At 45.3% G+C, this 23,729-nt stretch overlaps 1 protein-coding gene across 1 annotated transcript; it reads left to right on the top strand.

Moving 5' to 3' along the window:
- Positions 1-141: 141 nt before the first annotated feature.
- On the top strand, positions 142-22,772 carry LOC130479603 (zona pellucida sperm-binding protein 1-like). Its single transcript, XM_056851998.1, has 12 exons — positions 142-175; positions 6,173-6,307; positions 7,757-7,878; positions 8,494-8,833; positions 9,556-9,699; positions 11,286-11,470; positions 11,569-11,666; positions 12,181-12,308; positions 12,399-12,588; positions 12,681-12,831; positions 19,019-19,103; positions 22,642-22,772. The coding sequence occupies exons 1-12, from the start codon at positions 142-144 to the stop codon at positions 22,770-22,772; spliced, it is 1,743 nt and encodes a 580-aa protein (XP_056707976.1).
- Positions 22,773-23,729: the final 957 nt, after the last annotated feature.

Genomic DNA, 23,729 nt, shown 5'->3' with positions numbered 1-23,729 from the left:
CTGTTTTTTTCTCTTGCTTTATATTTCCTTTTAAGTATAATAAAGCTGCATGATTTACTTTAGCTGTTCTGTGTGCTGTGTAAGAGTGTTTCTCCAGATCTCTCTGGGTTGCTTTTTGGTAAGTGAAGCAGGCAGAGAACCATGCACAACGAACTAAGGTTTTTGCTAAGCTTTGGTGAGTAGGCTAGCAGAGATTTTCCATTTACATCAAGGACCGAGGGAGAAGGCAAAAGGAAAATTCTTCCAACAAGCACCAGTCCCTCTGGTTTCCTTATATAATTTTTCTATTCACCATGCTCCCCGTCCCCGCCCCGAACTTGGCCACGCCCCCCTTTCCAAGACTTTGACAGACGGTCATCATTGTGCCCCCCCATAGAGCTCCAGCCATCCATTGCCAGGAACTTCCATCCAGGTAGAGGAGGGAGACCCAGAGCAGACTGGCTGCCCCTCTTCAGAAGGGTGGCAGGAGTTTTACCTTGGATTTGCTGCTCTCAGGATGCCCCCCCCCCCAAACACACACACACAGGATCGCACTGGCAGGGAAAGCATGCGTAGGATGGAAAACAATGGAGGGGGCGCCACAAACAGGGAGGGGAAGCAGGACACCTTGGCGCCGGGCAGCAAGACTTCCTGGCAGCTGGGCCGTGACTGTTTCGCCCCGGCAGACCCAAAGCAGACCGGCCGCCCCTCTTCAGGAGGGTGATGGGAGGGAGCTTTGCTTTGGATTTTCCACTCTCAGGATGCACATTTTCCCCATCCGAATTTTCAAAACTCAACAGTAAGCCCCCAAAGCAGAATTTTGAGAATTTGGATGGGGAAATGTGCATCTAAAGAGTGGCAAACCCAAGGAAAAACCTTCCATGCATAAATGGCCAAACACTCTCCCTTCCCTTCACAGCATGCCGATCTGTCCTGCCTTGGAGGGAGGCTGTCCCCCAGGTTTGAAACTCTCCCAGCCAATCGCAGTTCACAGGGGAGGAGAAATTAGCCGACATGGGCAGGGACAATTGGTCCAAACCCAGGAACATTTTTCATGGAGCCAAAAACCGCATAGCAACTACAAAGAACGGACCAACACAGGTTTGAGAAGACATGGGGTTGATGCGATTTTTTTGCTAAAATTCGAAGCGTTCATGAAAAATCAAAAATTAGCAGTGGGGCAAAACAAAAGTGAAACCGCTCCAAACCTCCGTGAAAAAATGACCAGAGTCTCTGGCTGGAAGAAAATGCCCACAACTTTATTGATTACAGCACTAGGCATTGGCATAGCATAGGGGTGGGATCCAGGCCTCAGCTGACCTGACTGTCAACTGAAGTCCTCCTGCACCCAGCCCGCATGCTGGCAGCAGCCTGGGATGGCAGTATGCAGGACCCACATGGACGGAAGCCTGCTGTGTGATCCACTGCCACTTGGAAGGAGGCTGTGATGGATACAGGGTTACATGTAAACTCTGAGACTGAGGAATTCTGTCAGCCAAGGCCAGCAGGCAGTGGACAGAGTCTGGTGAGCTGATAGGAGTCTTCTTGGAGGGAGAGAGAAGTTCTTTCTGTGAGGTTCTTCAGCTGCCCTCAGCAATCCCAATAAGTCACTTGCTCAGACAGGTAAATCAGAAGCAGGCAAACGTTTATTGAGGAGCATGTAGGTATACAGCATGAGCAATCCACGAAGTCAAAGCTGCTAATGGCGACCAAAACCACAAAGCATAACTTTAAGCATCACGCCATCCCAGGTGCAAAGCGAAGCGGCCTGGGAATCAAAAGATAACAACAGGGCCTGGTAGGAAGCAGGGGAGTAAGCCAGCCATAATACTGTGAGGCCTGCTAGGGGCTCAAGGTCGGAGCAGGGAGGGAGGACGGGAGAGTGGGCTGCTGGAACAGTTCAGGGACACGAAACCCAAAAGAAACACTAGAACAGCAATGGGCTTAACTCATGTCAAGAGCCTGCCTGACTGCTTGACATCACACGGAGAAACAAACCCGCATGATACACGTGAACAGACAGAAGCATGATTCACGGCACGCCACGCCACTTGAGCAAAGCCAGGGAAAACTCCCGTCAGGACCCTGACACTTGCTCTTTTTAGCTCTGAGCTCCTCAACTGTGCAGTCGTGTGTAGAGACTCTTAGAGCCTGTGGGTTCACATACTACCTAGCTGAAATAAACCACACCTGAGTGGTGATAGAGGGGAGACTGGGGTAGAGAGAGAAAACCCTTTCTTCAGTCCCAAAGTGGGAGCTGGCTCCTGAAATAGGGAGACTCCTGATTCAGTGTTTTGGGGGGGAAAGATTTGTTTTCCAAAAGGTGTGGGCAAATCTGAGAAGTGGGAAAGGTTGTGGATAAACCTCCACTCTCTGGTGTTCTCTGTGCTAGGATAAACGGAGTATAGTGAGTATAATGAACAAAGTCTGAATATTTGCTGAATAGCCTGAAGAGTCTGTACTGAAAACTAAGTACTGTGCTGTAAGCTCTCGCCCTGCGGCAAACCCATAAACAGATTCCAGCAGACGGCAAGTCCACGAAAGCAGCTTTATTGATTAGACTCGACAGGTTACAGAAGCCATATTCAGGATGACACTAGTAAGGGGCTAAGGCAAGGCACATGGCATATATGGAAAAGCAAAAGGAGATAACCAGTAACCCACGCAACCCCCCTCCCAGAGGCAGGAAGGAGTACTTGGCAATTCCCACACTAAAGGAATCTGTGAAGGACTCTATGAAGTGTAAACACGGGGCACGGACTGGCATTGGAGAGAACAGCAAAACAACACCTGGGAGCACAACCATGAACTGTCATTTTTTTATATATATAATTTTTTTTATTTTCATAATAAACACACAAAAAAGAAAAAAAAGAAAAAAAATATAAAATACATATACATAAAAAGAAAAAGAAAAATTACATGTTCAGCGCACTATTTATCCACTAATACAATATTCAAATCACTCTATAAGCCACATTGTGCCCTGAATCCAAATCCCACCCCCCACCACAGTGCCAATGGTGGAGGGCAACCATGAACTGTCATCATGGCCTGCTCCTGACATGTGCCTGTAACCATTCAAGATTTGAACTGTTCCTAATCAACTTAAGTTTTGTGCCTCTCTTGAAGTAAAGCAATCAATCTATCTACCTCTCATTAAATAATAAACTTCAATTTATCTTTATTATTATAGAGTCAGCTACAGCCTCTAGTACCCAGCTCGCTGGGGGTAAAGGGAAGATGACTGGGGAAGGCACTGGCAAACCACCCCGCAAAACAAAGTCTGCCTAGAAAACATCGGGATGTGACGTCGCCCCATGGGTCAGGAATGACCCGGTGCTTGCACAGGGGACCTTTACCTTTTTACCTTTACAGCCTCTCAATTTCATCTGGGGGGAGGAAAAGGAAGCTTTCTCCTCACACCAACAAAGGTGACAAGGTGCGGGGTTTAAGAAATATTAAAAACCCTCACATTTATCGGTGGCAGCAAATTTGTGGGGTTCAGGGAAGATGAACCCCCACAGAGGCCATCCTCACAGCCCCCGAGCTGGATATGTGCCAGTCTAGGCCTCCCCCAAAACCCCTTACTGGGGTCCCCAGAGTGGGGGAAAGGGGGCACGCAGGCCAGCTATCCCCCAAAACTGAATCCAGCCCCGTGCCCAAACCGCCAACCACTAAAACCGTGACAACATAATGCAACAAGCCATAAAACATAGGGAAGGGTGGGCGAGACAAGCTCGTAGGGAGAATCGAGCAAGGAGGCAAGATGCCTTAAATACCCGGCCAGCAGACCTGACTGAAAACCTCCGGTCTGAAGCAACTGGCCGGGAAACCCTGACCCCCCAGGTGGGCTCTGATTGCCCCGTTTGAATTTTTGCAGGGGAAGGGCCAAAGAGCAGCAAGGCGCCATTGCGCAAGCCGCCATTACCTGGCCCCTGCTGCACTGTAGCTGATGCCCGCTGCTGAGCGGAGCCGCGAGCCATGCCTGCAAGCGGGGAGGAACCCCGCCATTGTTCTGCAGCCTGGCAAGCTGCCCGGCAGCCCTCTCACCGCCCCAGACGTGCCGGAGCTGGACTCCCTGTCTGTCGCCGCGAAACGGGCCCCATCGGAGTCACGGCCCATGCTTATATGGTCACCATTTGTCTGGGTTTAATTCCAGGGGAAAACATGGGGAAAGAAATAGATCAAAATCCAAGACTGATGGGTTGATACATCCTTACTAACCAATAGATCCTGTTAGTGTTTGTGGAAGGCTGAATTTAATTAACAGAAACACTGTTATTTCCATTGAATGGGGGTGTGGGGGGGAGCTCACATTTGTCTTTTCCCAAGCATGGCGATCTCTGAAGTGGTGGTTCACAGTGCAGTGTTTCTCTTCAGCCCCCGGATTAGAGAAATACATTCCAATTTACTATTCCACATTATAAAATAAAATTAAAAGGATGATGCATAGCTCTTCTGGGGGATTGATGAAGGGATCCCAGCTATGCACTTTTAAGCACTGATCAGAGAGCTCGCTCAGGGGGTAATAATAATATCTATCTCCTTGCACTCTTCAAAGTGTCATGCACATTGTTGGTGCTATAGTAATGATTGAAGCATTGTCTGGGCCCTGTCCTTCTGTGGGATTTTGCAGCATTCGACATGTGTCATGTTAATACTTATGCTTTGCTTCAGTTCTGTTTTTAGACTTTTGTTTGGTTGTACAAACCTAATCCCATTTCATTGTTCATTTCGTGTCCTGCCTGTGGACTGTATTGATGCACTCTGTGTAATCCGCCTTGAGTCCAAGGGAGAAAGGTGGACTATAAATAACAAAAATAAAGTTGTCCCTCCATCGCCACCCCCTGCAATGACTTTTAACAGAACTCTGGTGTTTTCTCTTTTTTTGTCCGCTAGATGCTGCTGAGGAGCTGATTTTCGAGTAGTTGCTCGGTTAGCAATCTTCCTCGGAAGACTGCTGGATCAAAAAGACACTTGCTGTGCCCCTGATACAAGCTTTGAAATAACCAGACAAAGGGTTCACATTATACCACTTATGTTTCTGCACAGCTGGTGATCTAAAATAAGGAGCAATTCTTAATATTAGCAGACCAGCCACTACTACTGCCTTCCTTTATTAGAAGAAGAAAAAAGTAAGGAAAGGTCTTACGTATCACTATGCTCAGTGCAGAGGTACGACAGTGTTTGAACGCCAGCCTTCCTCACCTCTGCAGTGTCTCATAATGTATTATGCACCTTTGCCCATTTTCTCTGGCTGTCCTCCCAGCCTTCTAATCTTCCCCTCATTCCTTTGCAGCCCTGGTCCCAATCCTAGACAAGCCTGAGACCAGATTCTCATGTGCCACTTAAAGCAATTTTCAGCTCTATTCCCACAGTCTGTTTGCAAAGGGAATTTCAAATGCAGAGGTGGGTTTTCTGATGTGTGGAAAACAGAAAGGCTGTTTCAGTGTGTATGTATTGGGGATTTTTAAGTGATTGGTGATCAAGCAGGAAGGATGATTGGTAGTCACATTTCAATCTTCCTGCATTTTACTATGCCTGGGTGACTGGAGTCTGAATGGCGCTGTCGGCATCAAACTGAACATGACTGCGTGGCTGACAACTAGTTCAGCAGGGGGTGAAAGTGGTGAGGGAGAAGTTCTTCCTGTTGAATTTCTGCCTGCCACACAGCTGTTAAAGGCATAGGAGTGGGGGGGGGGGTTCAGAAGGGTGAGAAGTACAGAGATAAAGGAAAGTGATTTTCAAAACTAAAGGACATCAACCTAAACAAAAGAACAGGAGAAGGGCCATCTCTTGCATGATTCCATGAAACTTATTCAGAAGTAAATCCCACTGAATTCACTGGGAATCCCAAGCAGGTGTGCATAGGATTGCAACTCTAAAATACTTCTGCTTTCACAGCATTCCTTATCAATTCATAAGAATAAGGGTGGATGTGGGGGAACGCTAAAGATGAGTGTTGGATAGATGCTACTTACATTTCCCTTTGGATAGCATTTATTATTTTTGTCTTGGTGCCTCATTAGTTCCCAGATAATCCTCAGGTGCAGACTATGCTCACCTACTTAGCCAGCCTCTCTCACAGTTTTCTGCTGTGGGGGCTGGCTGCTGAGCTGAGGGGGCTCTGTAGCTCATGTAGGGATGGGGTGCAGTGGTTGTACAGGCTTGGTTCTCTTGGGGTTTCTAGGATTATGTAACGGACAAGGTAACTTCTGGAGGGTTAGTTCCTTGGCCCCACAGCATCGCTATGATTGTGGTGAATATGGCATGCAGTTGCTTGTGTTTCGTAGCCAGGGTCAAAGCATCCGCTTTAAAGTTGTGGGTAAGGAGGGCTTTCTTTTTCTACTACTGGGTTAGTGATATCAAAAGTGGCATCCTAAGCAGAAGTGGTGCCCTTTGAAGCCCATTGACTTCACTGTAGTCAATGAAATCAGAAGGGCGTTACTCTGTTTAGGATTATGTTGTAAATTTATGTGCCTTGGGGAAGGTTTGGAGTAAGAAATACTGATGCTCTTAAATCCTTTTTGATGGCTGATATGTTTTCTAAGATGGATGGTAGAAAGCCAACAGCTACCTTTGTGTGACCCTGGCCAAGGAGAGGGTAGTAAGAAACTCCTCTCAAGGGAGGATAAATGTGAACTCTTGTTCAGGGTACCTGATGTTTTTAAAAAATCTTCTTCCAAAAAAGAGGTACTGCATGCTTTCTATGCTGCTATGTGTCTCTGCTTTTGCTATAGCATTTCCGGTAGAGTTGCTACCTTCTTTAGAGAAGGGCTGGGATGTTGGTGGAAGAGAATCTGCTTTGCATGCAGAACATCCCACCTTCTATCTCAGGCATCTCCAATTTAATAAAGCTCAAGTTGCAGGTGTTGGAAAGACCTCTGCCTGAGAGCCTGGAGAGTCACCTTAAGTTCAAGTAGACAATACTGACCTTGATCAACCATGGGTCTATTTCAGTATAAGGCAGGTTCATGTGTTCAGCTCCCTGGAGAAAAAATGTCCTAATCCTCTAGAAGAGGCTTAATGAGATGTTATTTACCTTTTAATGTTGTTTGCCTGGATTTCTGCACATTAAACCGCTAATGAAGGGACTTAGCAACCCTAATTTTAGGGACTCTTCAGTGAGGTAGCTGTGTTAGGCTGCTGCAGTCGAAACAAAAGAAACTATGGCACCTTCAAGATGTATGTGTTTATTGTGGCACAAGCTTTTGTGAGCCAGTGTCCACTGTGATGGTCAACCTTGCTCAGGTATACCTAAAGCTTTCTTGCTTGAGTGTGGCATTCTTTCATCTTAATCTCCTAGTGAGACAGCAAGATAGATTTCCCGCTACACTAGCGATGGTATGACTATATCCATAAAGCAATAAAAGGACTGTTGGTAAGGAAATTAGCAGTTTGAAACCAACAGGGCATTTTCCTCCTGCATTCTTTTGAAATGTGTCCAGCTAGAATGAATGATATAACAATAGGAGTGCAAATTTCCACAGCAATGGGATTAGAACTAATACAATTCAATCCAATGTGTACTAAACCTCAGCAAGACTTGACTTACTAGCTGGTGAAGAAAGTATCTAAAGGGAATGTGTGGGAGCAATTATCAATTGTTGATGAGTCCCCGAACTTCAAATAGCATGAGTTGGGGTCTCTGCTTTCACATAATAACTGGTGTTCAGGCTCCATCCCTTGAAGATCTCTGAAGGTATTGTGGGCTCTCAGGTTCTCTATCTCTCAAGTGTTCTTATTCCTTAATTGATGCTACATTTGTTTTCAGATGAGTTCAGAACAGCCTTTGAAGTTACAAATTGTTCCAGCTGCCTTCATTGGATCACATCAAATGAAGATGGGGCTGCCATTTTCTCTGCTGGCTACAATGGCTGCCACGTACTGAAAAAGGTGAGGTGCTTCTGTGCACTAATGGGGCCACTGTAAGCCACCTACTTATCCTGAAGTATTCCAGTTAATACAAGTCCTATGAGCACACTGTACCAATTAAACAGAAACCTCAAGTTACCTTTACCTTCTGTCATGTACCTGTTGGGTTACTTCTCCAGTATCTTATGGTTAAATCTGTGAATGGGATTATAGTAAGGACACTTGAAGTTGTGAGGACAACATAAATCTAGGACGAGTAAAACTGACCTCTAAAGATCAAAGCATGATGCAGAGTACCGGAGAAAGGGAAGAAGTTTATGCTAAAAACATGACATCTTGGCTCACTAATACAGAAACTAAGTATGTTTTGCTGACTCCCAAGATATGCTTCTAGGAAAACCTTGCCCATTGGTGCCAAACATTCACAGTTAATTGGTCAGAATTGTGTGTGTATATACAGGAAGGTGTGGGGAGAGGTATTACTGTGGTCATTGCAGAAGCTCTTTCTTCAGATAGTACAGCTAGTTTTAGAAAAGAGTTGTAAATCTTGATTGGGTGGTCCAAGCATGAGTAACGAATACATCAGAAGCCTGGAAGGGGCATTATCGTGATATTCTAATGTGATGACTTTTCCAGGATGGCCGCAACCACTTGAAAGTCCAAATAGAGGAGCTGGCGAGAAATGGCCGTGTTGCTGCTACTCATGACATCGATATGGTCTGCCCTAAGCCAGAGCACATTCCAACACCAGATGGCAACATGCATCACGTGCCACCCCAGCCTGGCCCGGTGCGCCCGCGGCCTGCTCAGCCCCAGCCTGGCCCGGTGCGCCCGCGGCCTGCTCAGCCCCAGCCTGGCCCGGTGCGCCCGCGGCCTGCTCAGCCCCAGCCTGGCCCGGTGCGCCCGCAGCCTGCTCAGCCCCAGCCACCACAGCCCGGCCCACTGCCTCAGCTCTATCCTTCAATATACAACATAGGTATGTGCACTTTTAATAGGTCTTCAATGTAGGATTGCCTGTCAGCAGCTGTCAACTGGCAAGAATTGGGGGGCTCGGAGGGGCACCCTCAGTGCAACAGCATTATATCATTTCTGGGGATAACCTGGAAGTGACATCATGCTTTCCTAGGAATCATAAGAAACCCTGTGGGGAAAGCCTATGAGAAAGTTTCTGGTGATTCCCAGGGTAGCATGACATCACTTCCATGCAAAAACAGCAATTTCTTTTTTCTTTGTTTAGTTAATTCCCGCTGGCAGACAGAGCAGTAGAGGGGGTTGCTGGTGCGACTTCAATGAGGAATTAGTGCCAGCATTTTGAATGTTCAGTGTATGTATATATAAGGCATTAAGCAGAGCTTTGGGTTCTGGGCTATTATGTAAAAGGAAGGTGAAAAATGGAGCATGATTTAGAGTGATTCTAAGTGTTAGTCTAAACTGTTTGCTCTTCATGAAGGGAAGTAACGCCATTTTTCTGTTGTCACTTACAACTGAACACAATTTCTCAATGCAGCTGTTTTGTTGGGAGAACTGAGCTGCTTTTGCGGACACTTGGACTGGTATGATGAGCAGATTTGAATGGTGGTGTAAAATACGAGCTTTTACAACTGAATAGCTGATCTTTTTCTTCCAGGTCGAAGATGTATTGTGAGGGTGTGCCATTCGAACGTCCTGATAATCCTGGCTCTTCTTTTGCAATCTCAGGTTCCCCGCTAACACAGGAGCAGTGCCAGGTTTCATCTGGGAAGGTTCCCTGTGCAGTTGCACAAGGACCAGCTGCTTGTTACCAGGCAGGATGCTGTTATAATGAAGGGGACCAAACTGCTCAGTGTTACTATGGCAACACAGGTACTTTCATCTCTTCTGAGCTTTCCACTAATTGTCTCAGTTCCTGCCTGAAAATTTGGCTCGGATGCAGGCAGCCACTGCTGTGATGCATTTTAGCAAGAGATGAAGCTTCAATCTACACCAGTGGTTCCCAACCTTTTTTTGACCAGGGACCACTAGGACTTTTTTGTTCGGTGCAGGGACCCCAAGGTTCAAAATAAAAATTCTGAGAATTTGAAAATAAACTTTAATCATAACTGTTAGTTAAACATTAAACTTAGAATAATATTTGAATATATATATATATATATATATATATATATATATATATATATATATATATATATATATATATAATAGAGAACTTTTAATTGAAAATAATTTATTATGGGTTTATTACTTTGTTTCGCGGACCTTAATTTAGTTCTCACGGATCCCTGGGGGTCCACGGACCCCTGGTTGGGAACCAGTGATCTACACGTTTGGCCATTCTTTTGTTTGTTTGATACAATGCTATGCAACCCACATTCATCCTGTTCCTAATATCTTCTCAAATTACTTGGAAATCAGCTTTTAAAATGTGGCTAGTTAACCTGGATCACCTTAATGTGATCAAGCAGACAATTTCACCATTGCTTTCTGAACTCCAGTAGTCTCTCTTTGAATCACTAAATCTATGGGCAAGATCTAAAAAGTGTGGTTGTCTAGGTTTAGCTTTTCCCTAACAAGTTCTGGCTGGTTAAACATCTGGCTTCAGACCAAAACAGGTCAGTGTTTGCCAGCCTCTACAGTTCTGTCATTTTGTATTCTTAAACTTTTAGCTGAATGTTTGTCCTTGATGGCATCTCGTGTTGTGCTTAGCAAGCTTTGCATCTAGGGTTGCCAACTCCTGGTTGGGAAATTCCTGGAGATGTTGGGGGTGGAGCCTGGGGAGGGCAGGGTTTGGTGAGGGATCTCTGCAGGGTATAATGCCATAATAGTCTACCTTCCAAAGAAGCCATTTTCTCCAGGTGACCCAATCTCCATTGTCTGGAGATCAGTTGTAATTCTGGGAAATCTCCAGGCCCCACCTGGAGGTTGGCAACCCTATTTGAATCTCAAGCTGTCAACTAGCAAACTAACACACCTGAACCTGTTAGCTATCAAATGAGAAGTATCAATTGTATGGGGATTATGACAATAAATGATAGTGGCTTTTCGTTTGACAGTGTTAGGTTTTCTTCCAGAGAACCTTACCTTCCTCAAAAGTTTTTTATACGGCAGTTGGGTTTGGGGGGGAATCTACTCTCACAGTGAGCACTGCGAAGTAAGCCAATTACAAAGCAGCATTTAAAGGGGTGTGACTTGATTTGAGTTTGCAGACTGCTGGTGCAGAGATTCCCAACTGGAAAGTGTGGGTCCATCCAGCAACAAACCTCAGGTAAAACTCCCATGCATAAATGATCTAGAGATCTGATAAGAGATGGGAGAAACTCTTGAACTGCTGAAACTAAAGAAATAGAGCTTTCTTTTTTCTGCCCACACAGTTTGGTTCTAAGGACACCAAGATTTTACTACCAAAACTAGGAACTTCTTTGTAATTCTCGTCCTGTTCTTCTGCTTTGCAGTCACTGTTCAGTGTCTTCAGGATGGTCACTTCATCCTGGTTGTCTCCAGGCATATGTTGGACTACCCAGTTATCCTCGAAAGTGTCAGGCTGTCTTACACCCAAGCAGGGTGTGATCCCATGAGAAGAACAGAGGATTTCCTGGTCTTCCACTTTCCCCTGACACAGTGTGGCACAACAGTCCAGGTGATGATGCAGGATTGTGCAGCCTTGACCCCTCCATGTGTATTTGTTTGACTGTACCTTTGTGACACATAACTTGTATTGTTGTTGGTTTTTTCTAGGTGACTGGTGGTAGATTGATATATGAAAATCAGCTGGTATCTGGCATTGCCATCTTAAGTGGGCCAGACGGCTCTATCACACGAGACAGCACTTTCATGTAAGGTGATCTATTCCATACTTTTCTGAGATAGTTGGTACCTTCTCAGGGGTTGTTGCACCCGTAGGCTGGATGCTGTTAGTCTTGCATATTACACCTTTATTTCCCAATGAGACACTACAACAACTACTACAGATTGCATCTTTCTTTTTGCACCTCAGGCTCATCAGAGGCTCAGGTTGTAAACAGTAGTGGCCTCCAAAAGGAAGTCTGTGGAATAAGAGTATTACCTACTATGATTACTAAAAAACTTATTCAAATCGGAACTGACCTCTTGGTGCTTCTGGACAACCAATTATTTATTTTCTTGCTGACTTCATTTCTAGCCTATTACTTGGTGGGTTTTATCCCTTGCTATAAAATGACTTATTAAAATAAGATAGGATTCTTGCATAGTCATAGGAACCATAAAGTTGATTTGACATAGTCATAGGAACCATAAAGTTGATTTGAAAACAATGGAGGCTAATGGCTAGTACAAGACTACGCACGATCTGTTCTCTCATGTATGCAGTCTCCATGCTCGCTGCATCTACAATGCCGCTGACTTCCTGCCAGTCCAGGCTGAAGTCCTCTTGCCTCCCACCCCAGCTCCAGTTTCCCAGATGGGGCCTCTCCGGCTTGAACTGCGCATTGCTACAGGTAAATGTTCTCTCAGACTTAGTGCCACAAACACTACCCTCCCCTGTAGAGCCACACAGCTGACACTTCTGCTTTGCCTCTTGTCCCCAGATGTCAGCTACAAATCCTATTACTCGGATGGAAATTATCCTGTGATGAAGGTACTCGGGGACCCTGTGTACATGGAGGTTCGCATCCTGCAGAGAATGGACCCATCCCTGGTTCTGGTTCTGCATGACTGTTGGGCTACTCCCAGCACTAATCCCTTTGAGCAGCTGCAGTGGCCGATCCTGGTGGACGGGTGAGTGGAGAAAAAGCTGCTTGTTCTCGATTGTGGTGGGTTGGCTTCCACGGCCTGTTTGAATGTTTCCACGGCCTGCTTTTTGTTCCCAGGTGCCCATTTGAAGGAGACAACTACAGAACCCAGCGGGTGCCCCTGGGGCCTGCCTCATCCGAGCTGCCATTTCCCACTCACTACCAGCGCTTCATCATTTCTACTTTCACATTTGTGGAGTCTGGCTCTCAAGTGGTGCTTGATGGCTTGGTAAGAATGATGGGACAAAATTCTTCAATTAGAGCAATAAAACCTTTCCATGGGGGCGGGAGGACGTTATTCATGTTCCTCAGTTATGGATGACTCAGAAATTTCTCTAGGAAACCTTTTTATTGACTTGCAGTTCTTAACCTGCCTAGAACATTTACAGTGCCAAGTTAAAGGTATGCAGTCTGCCAGGGAAGTGGCTTGACCAGGATTAAGTGTTAGGAGCCTAGGGTGAAATTAGCTCTTCTCAGTTCAATTGAAGTTGTCAGACTTTGGTCTAGCTGTAATTAAAATGGCTATCTTATATTTAGAAGGGTTGTCATTAACAGCTACTCATAAAGGCCATGCATTTGCTTACCTATCCTAATACATAGTTTCAGAGGGCAGCCATGTTGGTCTGCAGTAGAACAGCTAGATTCAAGTCCAGTAGCACCTTAGAGACAAACAAGATTTTAGGGGTAGAAGCTCTCAAGAGTCAAAGCTCCTTTCATCAGATATCCTACTACATGTGTAAGTCCAAATGAACTGACCTCTAGAGTTGCCAATCTCTAGGTGGGGCCTGGAATTCTCCAAGACCTACAGCTCATATCTAAGGTAAAGGTCCTCTGTGCAAGCACCAGGTCATTCCTGACCCATGGGGTGACGTCACATCCCGACGTTTAATAGGCAGACTTTGTTTACGGGGTGCTTTGCCAGTGCCTTCCCCAGTCATCTTCCCAACTCATCTCTAGCCTACAGAAATCAGTCCCCCTGCATAAAATGGCAACTTTAGAGGGTAGAATCTATGGCAGCACATCTCTGCTGAGCTCCCTGTCCATTCCAAAATCTCCATGAATTTCCCAACCCACAGTTGGCATCCCTACCCTCCTTTCTGGTAGAAAGCCTAGTAATTGCTGGAAAATATACTGGAGTACGTCTTAAATGGAAGTATTACGCCTTATCTGTCAAAGACACAAAGTATGCACTCTGTTTGTAAACATACGTCATTTATGCATGGCTGTTTCCTTGTGGTCACCCTGACGACTACTTCGGGGCTTTGCCTTGATTATGCATGCATTTTCCCACTGTCAGAGGTCGACTCACTTTCTCCATGTTGGCGTATGTTAGAAAGCGTTGCAGCTCTACAGGCGAGTAAGCACAGAAGACTCAGCACTTAGTACAAAAGTGCTCTTTTATTCACAGTGACAGAATGCTCCGCTTGGTCATCAACTCTCCACAACCCACAACCCAATACATATATAACACACCTATATACATATCTGGCATAGTCTCTCAGCCAATCACCTGTTGGCTGCCTTGTCTCCAGGACTATCTCGCTCAGTCCAGTACAAGCCAGTTTTTCTGCTCAGTCATTGAGCTGTCATGTGACACCACCAATCACCTGGCTGTCACATAGATCTTTTACATCTGCTTGCCATGTGCAGTCTCATGTTCCAACACTCCTCCTAGACTGACATTGCAAGCCCCAATTTGCTTCTAAACAGTTCAAACTTTTCTGTAGGCAAACACTTGGTAAAAACGTCAGCAATATTTACATTTGAAGCACAATGTTTCAGAACTATTAAACCATTGTTTACCGCTTCCCTGACATTTTGGTATCTTATTGTGATGTGTTTACTTCTTGTTCTAATACCTTGATATCCAGCCAATTGCTGTGCTGCAGTATTATCACAGTAAACACTTACAGGCATTTCACATTCAAGATTTAGGTCTTTAGCCAGTTGACACAGCCATTCCAGCTGAATCTCACTGTCGCTTAATGCAGAATATTCTGCCTCACATGTGCTGGTAGCTACATGAGTCTGTTTCAAAGACTTCCACATAACCAGTGCCCCATGTAAAAATAACACATACCCAGTGGTAGACTTTCCTTCTTCTCTCTCTCCCCAACTGGAGTCACTATACACTGTGATTGTTTCCTCTGCATCAGCCTTTAAACACAACCTGGCTGAAGCTGAGCCTTTTAAGTATCGCAGCACCCTTTTTGCTGCATTCCAGTCTTTCATGTATGGACATGCACATTTCTGGCAAAGCAAATGTACTGCCATACAAATGTCTGGTCTTGTCCAACATGACAGATATAACAATGAACCCACCAACGATTGGTATTGATTTTTGTCATGGAATACCTTGTCATCCACCTCTTTCACATACCCTGTTGTCATGGGAGTCTCAGTGCTTTTTGCCTCTGTCATTTTAAATTTTTCTAGGAGCTGTTCAATCTTTTTCTCCTGGCACAATTCAAAATATCCTTCTGGGTTTCTGGTAATTTCTACCCCCAGATAATTTTGAATGTCACCAAGATGCTTCATTTTAAACAGTTTTCCAGTAGCCTCCTTAAACCAGTTTAGTTGTTCCTTTGTATGACACAACAAACAAAGATCATCAACATATAAAAATACAACACAGTCAGAGCCCTTTACACATTTGGTAAACATACAAGGATCAGCAACACCTTGCTTAAACCCAAGATTTGCCAATGCTTCACTAATGCATTGGGACCATGCACGTGCGCTCTGCTTTAATCCATACAGAGCCTTATGCAATTTTAATACTCCTTGTTTACCCTTGCATTCAAACCCAGAGATCTGCTCCATATATATCTCTTCACTTATTGTTGCATTCAGATATGCAGTGGTGAAATCAAAATGGTGCACTAACATATTATCTCTGACAGCTTTACACAATGCAGCTCTTATAGTATCAGCCTTCACAGTGGGAGCAAATAATTCATCAAAGTCTTGCCCTTCAACTTGGGAATAACCCTTAGCCACAAGCCTGGCCTTACGGAGTATCTTCCCTTCTGGACACTGTTTGACTTTGTAAAGCCATCTGCACCCTATGGCTTTTCTCTGAGCTGGCAGTTTTGTTACAGAGAATACCTTATTCTCTTTCAGGGAATCAAACTCAGTTTGCATGGCTTCTAGCCAGGCCTCCTTTTCCCTGCTTTCCAAAGCCATTACCTCCTGAAAACTCTTTGGTTCTTTGACCTGTACATGATTGACATCAGTAGTCTCAAAACCATACCTCTCTGGGGGAATTCCTTTAGTGCTCCTGCTTGACACCCTAGGAATCTGCCTCCCCTCTTCAGCCCTTGGTGATGAAGCCCTCTGAGGAGATCCCTCCTGCTTCACCCCATCTGCATCCTGTGAGAGATCTGTCAATGGTAGCCCAATTTCTTTTGGCTCCTCCTGTCCATGAATTCTGGCCCAGTTATTTCCCTCACAAAAATTCGCAGCTCTGCTGTAGCTGAGAGAATTATGCTCATCAGCAAACCTGTATGATTTCATGCCAGACTGATACCCAAGGAAGGTTAGTTTCTTAGCTCTCGCTCCTCCTTTCCTTCTCTTGGATATTGGCACATCAACCCAGGCTTTTGTACCAAACACTCTGAGGTAACCTAAGCTAGGATCCCTCTGGTACAAAACCCTATAAGGTATGTCTTGTATGGACCTGGTCCAGATCCTGTTGGAAACATAAGCGGCGGCCTTGATTGCCTCTGCCCAGTATGTCATTGGCAACCCTGCATCCTGCAACATGGAATACATTTTTGTTTGTAGCATTCCCCCATGTCGCTCAGCAACACCATTTTCTGCTGGCACCGCCACGTTGGCAACTCTGTGCCTCACACCTTGCACCTGTAACCATTTCTTAAACTCATTTGACATGAATTCTCCCCCAAAATCTGTTTGGAGAGAATCCAAGGTACATTTAAGCTGTTTCTGCACTCTTTTGGCCCAATACTTAAATGTTTCAAACACCTGTGACTTCTTTTTCAAAGGATACACCCATGAGAATCTGGTGCAATCATCCACCAGAATCAACGCGTAATGGTTACCTGAGTGACTCTCCCTGTAGGGGCCTATTACATCTGCATGCACTACCTTTAATGCAGTGTCTGAGAGTCTCTCACTATGCTTAGCCACTGGGTAAGCCTTAGATTTGGAACTTTTGCATACCTCACAATCCAGGTAGTTCCCACACTCTTTAACTTTTTCCTTCCCCAGTAAGGCTAGCGTTTTCTTTATGGTCTCATAATTTGCATGAGCCAACCTTCTATGTAGCAGATGTATGCAATTGTCATGGGGGCTCTTATTAGTTATCATCTTTGCCTCCACATGCCTATTTTCTACCACATACATATTATTACACATTTTCCCTGTAAGAAGCACTTTCCCACCTTTGGATATCTTACAAGCCTTGTCTGTAAATGTTACAGTATATCCAGCCCTGTCAAGGGCACTTACACTTAACAGATTGTTCTCTAGTTCAGGGACACATAGCACCTTTTTAAATGTATAGTTCAAAGCTGGGAACCACACACTCCCCTCACGTGTCACTTCAGAATTCCTTCCATCAGCGAGGCTTACATGCGGCAAACTTGAGTCCCGTGTGTCTTTTAAAAGTTCCTGATGCCGGCAAATGGTCTGTGACGCACCAGAGTCTAAAATCCAGACACCGGCTGTGTCACTGTGCTCAGTCAGCACCAATGATGCCTTCTGACCGCTCACAAACTCACGTGACGACTGGTCCCTTCGGCTTTTCTTGCTTGCTTCTGGGCAGTCGCGCTTTAAGTGATTTGTTGCCTTGCAGATGTAGCAACGTCTGACCCTCAGAGCCACGTGCTGCTGTAAATCACCCGGCTTTCTCTGCTCCGCATTCCTCTCTCCGCCGGCAAACCTCCGCGTCTCCCGGCTTGGCAGGTTTCCCTCCGGCTTGGCAGGCTTCTCAGGATTTGTTGCAAGCAATCTCTTTTCATGGTCCAAAATTTTTCCAACAACATATTGTAGAGTCAGTTTATCAATTTCAACCGACTCCAGAGCAGTAACTAACATATTATACTGCTCAGACAGAGAGCTCAGGAGTATATAAACTTTATCATCCTCCTGTAGAGTCTTCCCCCTCTGCTCTAGCATTTGGAAACATTCAGTCAGTTCATTTATATGGTTTCTCACAGGAACTGACGGCAAAAGAAAAGTTCTGTACAAACGTCTCGATATGGCTATCAAAGAGCCAGCTGTTTTTTGTACGTAGACCTGAGATAATGAGTTCCAGGCTGCTTTCGCTTTTAAAGCTCCCGTCACATGGACAAGCTGGTCGTCAGCCACGCTCAGCACTATGCTTGCCAGTGCCTTCTCATCTTTCACCACGTCCTGCGGCGTCTCAGGATCCGGGGGGTTGGAGACATAAATCCACAGTGCCTCTCTTTTAAGGTAGTGTTGCATACGTAACGCCCACACATTGTAGTTGGTAGAAGTGAGCTTCTCCACAAGCAAGGACATTGCAGCTTGAGCCATAATTTCTCCCGCTCCCTGCTGCTCCTGCTCCGTGTCGCTCTCCTCCTCCGCCTCAGACGCACTGCTGCTGACAGACCTGCTGGGCACCTCCTCTGCTCCGTCTGACTCAACCTCAGACATCCACTCGCCTTCTGCTCACTACAGCCCTTGTTCCACAGATAGTACCTCTGCTCAGAACCTCCAGGATGTAGCGCAGTTGAGCTGTTCTGGGCCCATAACCCTGTTGGCGTATGTTAGAAAGCGTTGCAGCTCTACAGGCGAGTAAGCACAGAAGACTCAGCACTTAGTACAAAAGTGCTCTTTTATTCACAGTGACAGAATGCTCCGCTTGGTCATCAACTCTCCACAACCCACAACCCAATACATATATAACACACCTATATACATATCTGGCATAGTCTCTCAGCCAATCACCTGTTGGCTGCCTTGTCTCCAGGACTATCTAGCTCAGTCCAGTACAAGCCAGTTTTTCTGCTCAGTCATTGAGCTGTCATGTGACACCACCAATCACCTGGCTGTCACATAGATCTTTTACATCTGCTTGCCATGTGCAGTCTCATGTTCCAACACTCCATGCATTTCCGAGCATTTTGCTTGGATTTTCTGGATGCTGGTTAAACACAAAGCCAGAAAATGTGGGCAAAATGCGCAGAAACTCGAGGGGAGAGCGAGGTGACCTCCGACACTGGGAAAATGCATGCATAATCAAGGCAAAGCCCTGAAGTAGTCGGCAGGGTAACTGCGAGGGGAAAGCCATGCAAAAATGGCCTTACAATAAAATTTAGGGTGTAGAGGATGATAGATGGAGTGGCAAAAAAGGTGGAAATTAGTCCTGCTAGGATGAGGTGGGCATCTGTCATGCATTAATGCCAGTGTTGGTGTTGTTTTTTTAGGTGTATCTCTTCTGTAGTGTGTCTGTCTGCTACCCCTCACCACTAGAACCATGCAGGACCTCATGCCAAAGGCCAGTGGCTTCAAGTAAGATGTGTGTGTGTGTGTGTGTGTGTGAAGTGCCGTCAAGTCGTTTCCGACTCATGGCGACCCTATGAATCAATGTCCTCCAAAGTGTCCTATCCTTAACAGCCTTGCTCAGATCTTGCAAACTGAAAGCCGTGGCTTCCTTTATAGAGTCAATCCAACTCTTGTTGGGTCTTCCTCTTTTCCTGCTGCCTTCAACTTTTCCTGGCATGATTGTCTTTTCCATTGACTCTTGTCTTCTCATAATATGTCCAAAGTACAATAGCCTCAGTTTAGTCATTTAAGTAAGATGGAATAGTTTAACTATCCTGTCTGACTCCCAAGCACCTGCTTTCCCAGTTATGCACCCAATATTTGCCTACTATTAAAACTTGAAATAAACATTGGTACTAGGAACTCTGAAATGGCGGGTGGGAGACATGGCGTTGGGAGCTATGGAGTGACATCTAGGGAAGAAGGTGAGTGAGGGGCAAGAACTGAAGGTGCTCCTTCTGAAATGCCCCCCAAACCCTGTTGGCAATACAGCATTCCTTGCTCATTCTGGTCACTTAACCTTGGGTTGTTGCCCAGCTGTAATATCCTTGAGCAAACAGTGTTCCATAACTGGGCGCCTTGATTGCACGATCCTTTAACATCAGGTGACAAGACCCTGCCTGAGTAAAATATCTCTCCTCAGACATCTTCTAGTGTTCTTCTGCTGAAATAAAAAGTGCTCTAAGCTCCGGCACATCACCTCGGTATGGGGTGGGGGGGCTTGCTACAGCTGCACACCCATGGAAGGAACTTGGCGTTTCCTCTCAAACAATCTCTTTTTTACAATAATGTAGTTTTACTCATTCAACATGTAGATTCAACTTGTATTTCCAGCATCATAATTCCACCATAGAACAATTATTACGGGTGCTTTTACATGGAGGGTTTGTTCCATTCTGGCTCTTGGTGGGGTTTTTACAACACCCAACCATTCCCTGTCCATTTTACCCCTAGTTGGCTCTGACATTCCTAAAAGCTTTGCAGTCAAAGTGGGTTTGCCCACATCTCACGGTTTCCTTCTTATCCTCTCCGCCCCTTCCACTGGCTGGATTTTTGCTGGCTTTTAAAAGAGAATCCCCAATAGGTATATTTCTATAGTTTCATAACACTCTGGCGGCATTGGGAGGAGGGATAGGGAAGAATGGTGAACCAGCTAATGTGTAGGGTTGCCAGGTCCCTCTTCTCCATCAGCGGGAGGTTTTTGGGGGGGAGCCTGAGGAGGGCGGGGTTTGGGGAGGGACTTCAATGCCATAGAGTCCAATTGCCAAAGTGGCCATTTTCTCCAGGTGAACTCATCTTTATCGGCTGGAGATCAGTTGTAATAGCAGGAGATCTCCAGCTAGTACCTGGAGGTTGGCAACCCTACTAATGTGGTCACTCTTTTGCCACTGAATACCAAAACATCCTGTGTCTTTTCCCTTCCTCCCCCCAAATGTATGGATGCATTCTTAGTCACTTTCTCAACAATTGTCCCTTCAGGAAGCCGTCGTTTTTTGGAGATCAGAAATGGGACAGAATCCCTGGACCTAATAAGTACCTACGGTGCTGTAATCTTCCAAGAGAGCAGCCACTATCAAGAAAAACAAGTTAAAGGAGAGAAGAGTAAGTGACTGCAACAATGGAACCAGTTAGCAACTAGAAAGAAGAAGAAGAGTTGGTTTTTATATGCCGAATTTCTCTACCACTTAGGGGAGACTCAAACTGGCTTACAATCACCTTCCCTTCCCCTCCCCACAACAGACACCCTGTGAGGTGGGTGGGGCTGAGAGCGTGTGACTGGCCCAAGGTCACCCAGCTGGCTTCATGCGGAGGAGTGGGGAAACTAACCTAGTTCACCAGATTAGCCTCCGCCGCTCATGTGGAGGAGTGGGGAATCAAACCCGGTTCTCCAGATCAGAGTCCACCGCTCCAAACCACTACACCACATAGTATATTAGGAGCAGTTACCAAAAACAGTGTCCTGGTAATTGTTACACCATGGTGCCTGACTAGAAAATGGAAACAGGGTGCAGGGAAGGTATTGACAAAGGGAATGTAGCTGCTTTTGGGTCTCTTGTCTTGCAACCCCAGCTGCAAAATGCACCCAATGCTACACAATCAAGTTTTAAACATGTCTTGTATTCCATTTTTCATTTTTAGATTCTTTAGAACTATAGTATAGAGTCTCTTCCTCCTCCCCCATCTAATTATTTTATTTATTATTTGATTTATATTCCCTGGGCAAGGCCAGGCTCAGGGCAGCTAACATCATTAAATAACATACAATATCATAAAACCAATTTAAACAATACACTTGCATTTTGAACTGAACATCCAGTTGGATAAAAAGTTTTTTTTTGGGGGGGGGAAGCTTGCTGTTTTGTTGGCCCTAATATATTGCATGATCACGACTGAAATATTCTGTGGCCTACAATCTTTATCTACAAGCAGAAGTATCCTAAAATCTGCTAGCACTAGGCAGCCTACCTCTGCTAAAGCAAGTCCTGATAGTTTCTGATAGGTTAGTAGCTAATACAAATTGCTGAAAAGGGTGCTTCAGCTTATACAGCTTACAACTGGAGCCTCTACTTGAAAATCAACATTAGCTTATACAGCTTACAACTGGAGCCTCTACTTGAAAGTCAACAATACCTCAATGATTTTCAAAAACAGGAGGAAGGAAGTAAATGGTGGTATTCCTGGAACTGCTGAGCACAATGATTATGGATATTTCCCTTGTTCGTCTACCCCATGAATCCTTTCCAACCCAGGAAAGTTGATTTCTGGGGTCATACTGAGGGGGTGAAAGAGGCCAAAATCATCATTCCTCTTTTTTTTGTTAGTATTGGTTTGAGGAAGGAAAGACAATTTGCTATCTCCTTTATTGCAGCCCCCTGACTTGTGTCCTTATGAATCCCGCAACCCCAGGGATTGACTGGAATGGACTATTTGGGGGTGGGGTGGAGGGTAATGAAGGGAAGATTTATATTGGCCAGTGTCTTCTGCTGGCATATTGCTGGATCCAAGCCTTAATCTGTATCTTTCAGGCCCATGTTATGGTACTGCTATCTTAGCAAGATACAGTCAGTTACAACTAGGCTTACCAGGTCCCTCCTTTCCTCTGGATGGAGGGTTTTGGGGCGCTGGTGAGGTATGATTGTGCGTGCGCAGCTGCACCAATGCGATCACATCACTTCACACCCGGACGTGCCACATCACAAGGGGCCTTTACCACTCAAACTGGGAGTTTGAGTGGTAAACGGCCCCTTGCAATGTGGCACTTCCGGGTGTAAACCGGAAGTGACGTGGCGCCATTGGTAGGCGTGCATGTACGTGTTGCCCGCCGACCTTCAGCTGGTCAGCCAGGTGGATTGGCGGGGGTTTGCCCGCCACCACCTGGCACTTGGCAACCCTAGTTACAACTGACTATAAAGTGTGACTTAGGTACACCTTGTTGCTTCATACAGTTCTATGTATTATCTATGAAGTGCAAAGGCAGGCTTCTTAACCTCTCCTCTGTCCACAGACATGGTCTCCAGTGTGAATGTGACCCTGATGTACATGGTGGTGCTGTCATTGTTGGGTGTAATCCTGTTTGTTGCTGTGCTAGTGGTCTGGAAGAAAAGCAGGACGACAAGCAGGATGACAAAGCTCTAACAGTGATTGGCAAAATATGTAAATAAAGCTATACACTCAGATGGCTTCCCACTAGTCTGTTATGTACCATACAGCAGCTGCTTTGGGTTCATGGTCTTTGCTTCATAATCTCCTCCCCCTCCCCCTGGTGACATTCTCTACTACCTACAATCAAAGCATGCTTTTATGGCCAGCTTATCAAGGCATGGTTCTGTTGTTGGAAAATATCCCCTTGTCCATATTCCAGTAAGCATGGGAAAAGGCAATACACAGAAATCATGGACCCCAGAGCATGATAGTAATGGTACTCCAGGAGTACCATCCTGTTCCTCCCATTCTACTCTTTACAGTGGGGAATTCCAACATTCTCTAAAGTCCAGATACAAATTATTTTATCTCACTGCTTATTAGATGTCTCATCATACTAATACTATTGACTTACACTGCACAATCTGCCTTGAGTCTCAGTGAGAAAGATGGAGCATAAATAAATTAGGTGCCTTTTCAGTGCCCCCACTGAGACATCTGAAGTCCAAACTGGGATGCAACTTCATGTTGCCTAGCCAGGTGCATGGTTCCAAATGTGATAATCTAAATGTTGGATTCTGGACAGCATAGCTGAAGGACAGAACTGCCAGGGGTCTTGCACACCCTTTCCCTTCTATTTCTTCCCTGCAAAACATCCCATGGTCCTCAGCTTTAATGTCTGTTTGAGCTTTCAAATGCTGTCTATCAAACTAGCTAGGAATATACTTCTGTGAACTTTCATAGTTGCTTTCCAATTTACCTTAGATGTTCTTCCCATTTTCCAGCTCTTTTGCGGGGTGGGAGGCTGTCAAGCTTTAGTACTAGGAAACTTAGGCAGGATCCATGCATTGTTGGTTATTAGAATTTACCTCCTGGATTGTCCTATACTAAAAAGACAATTAGGAGGTAAATAATTTTAATAACATAATGAAAGCAAATAATAATCAACAA

Source organism: Euleptes europaea, chromosome 6 (assembly GCF_029931775.1).
Source record: "Euleptes europaea isolate rEulEur1 chromosome 6, rEulEur1.hap1, whole genome shotgun sequence".
Classification (NCBI taxonomy): Eukaryota; Metazoa; Chordata; class Lepidosauria; order Squamata; family Sphaerodactylidae; genus Euleptes; species Euleptes europaea.
Note: the sequence above shows the minus strand (reverse complement) of the source record. Positions and strands in the feature narration are given on the sequence as shown.

What these genes read in the sequence shown, in the direction of transcription:
- LOC130479603 (XM_056851998.1), top strand. Translation starts at nt 142, where the DNA reads ATGCACAACGAACTAAGGTTTTTGCTAAGCTTTG. An exon ending in ACACGAGACAGCACTTTCAT is followed by an intron (nt 11,667 to 12,180) that starts GTAAGGTGATCT and finishes TCATGTATGCAG; the next exon opens with TCTCCATGCTCGCTGCATCT. An exon ending in AAGTGGTGCTTGATGGCTTG is followed by an intron (nt 12,832 to 19,018) that starts GTAAGAATGATG and finishes TTGTTTTTTTAG; the next exon opens with GTGTATCTCTTCTGTAGTGT.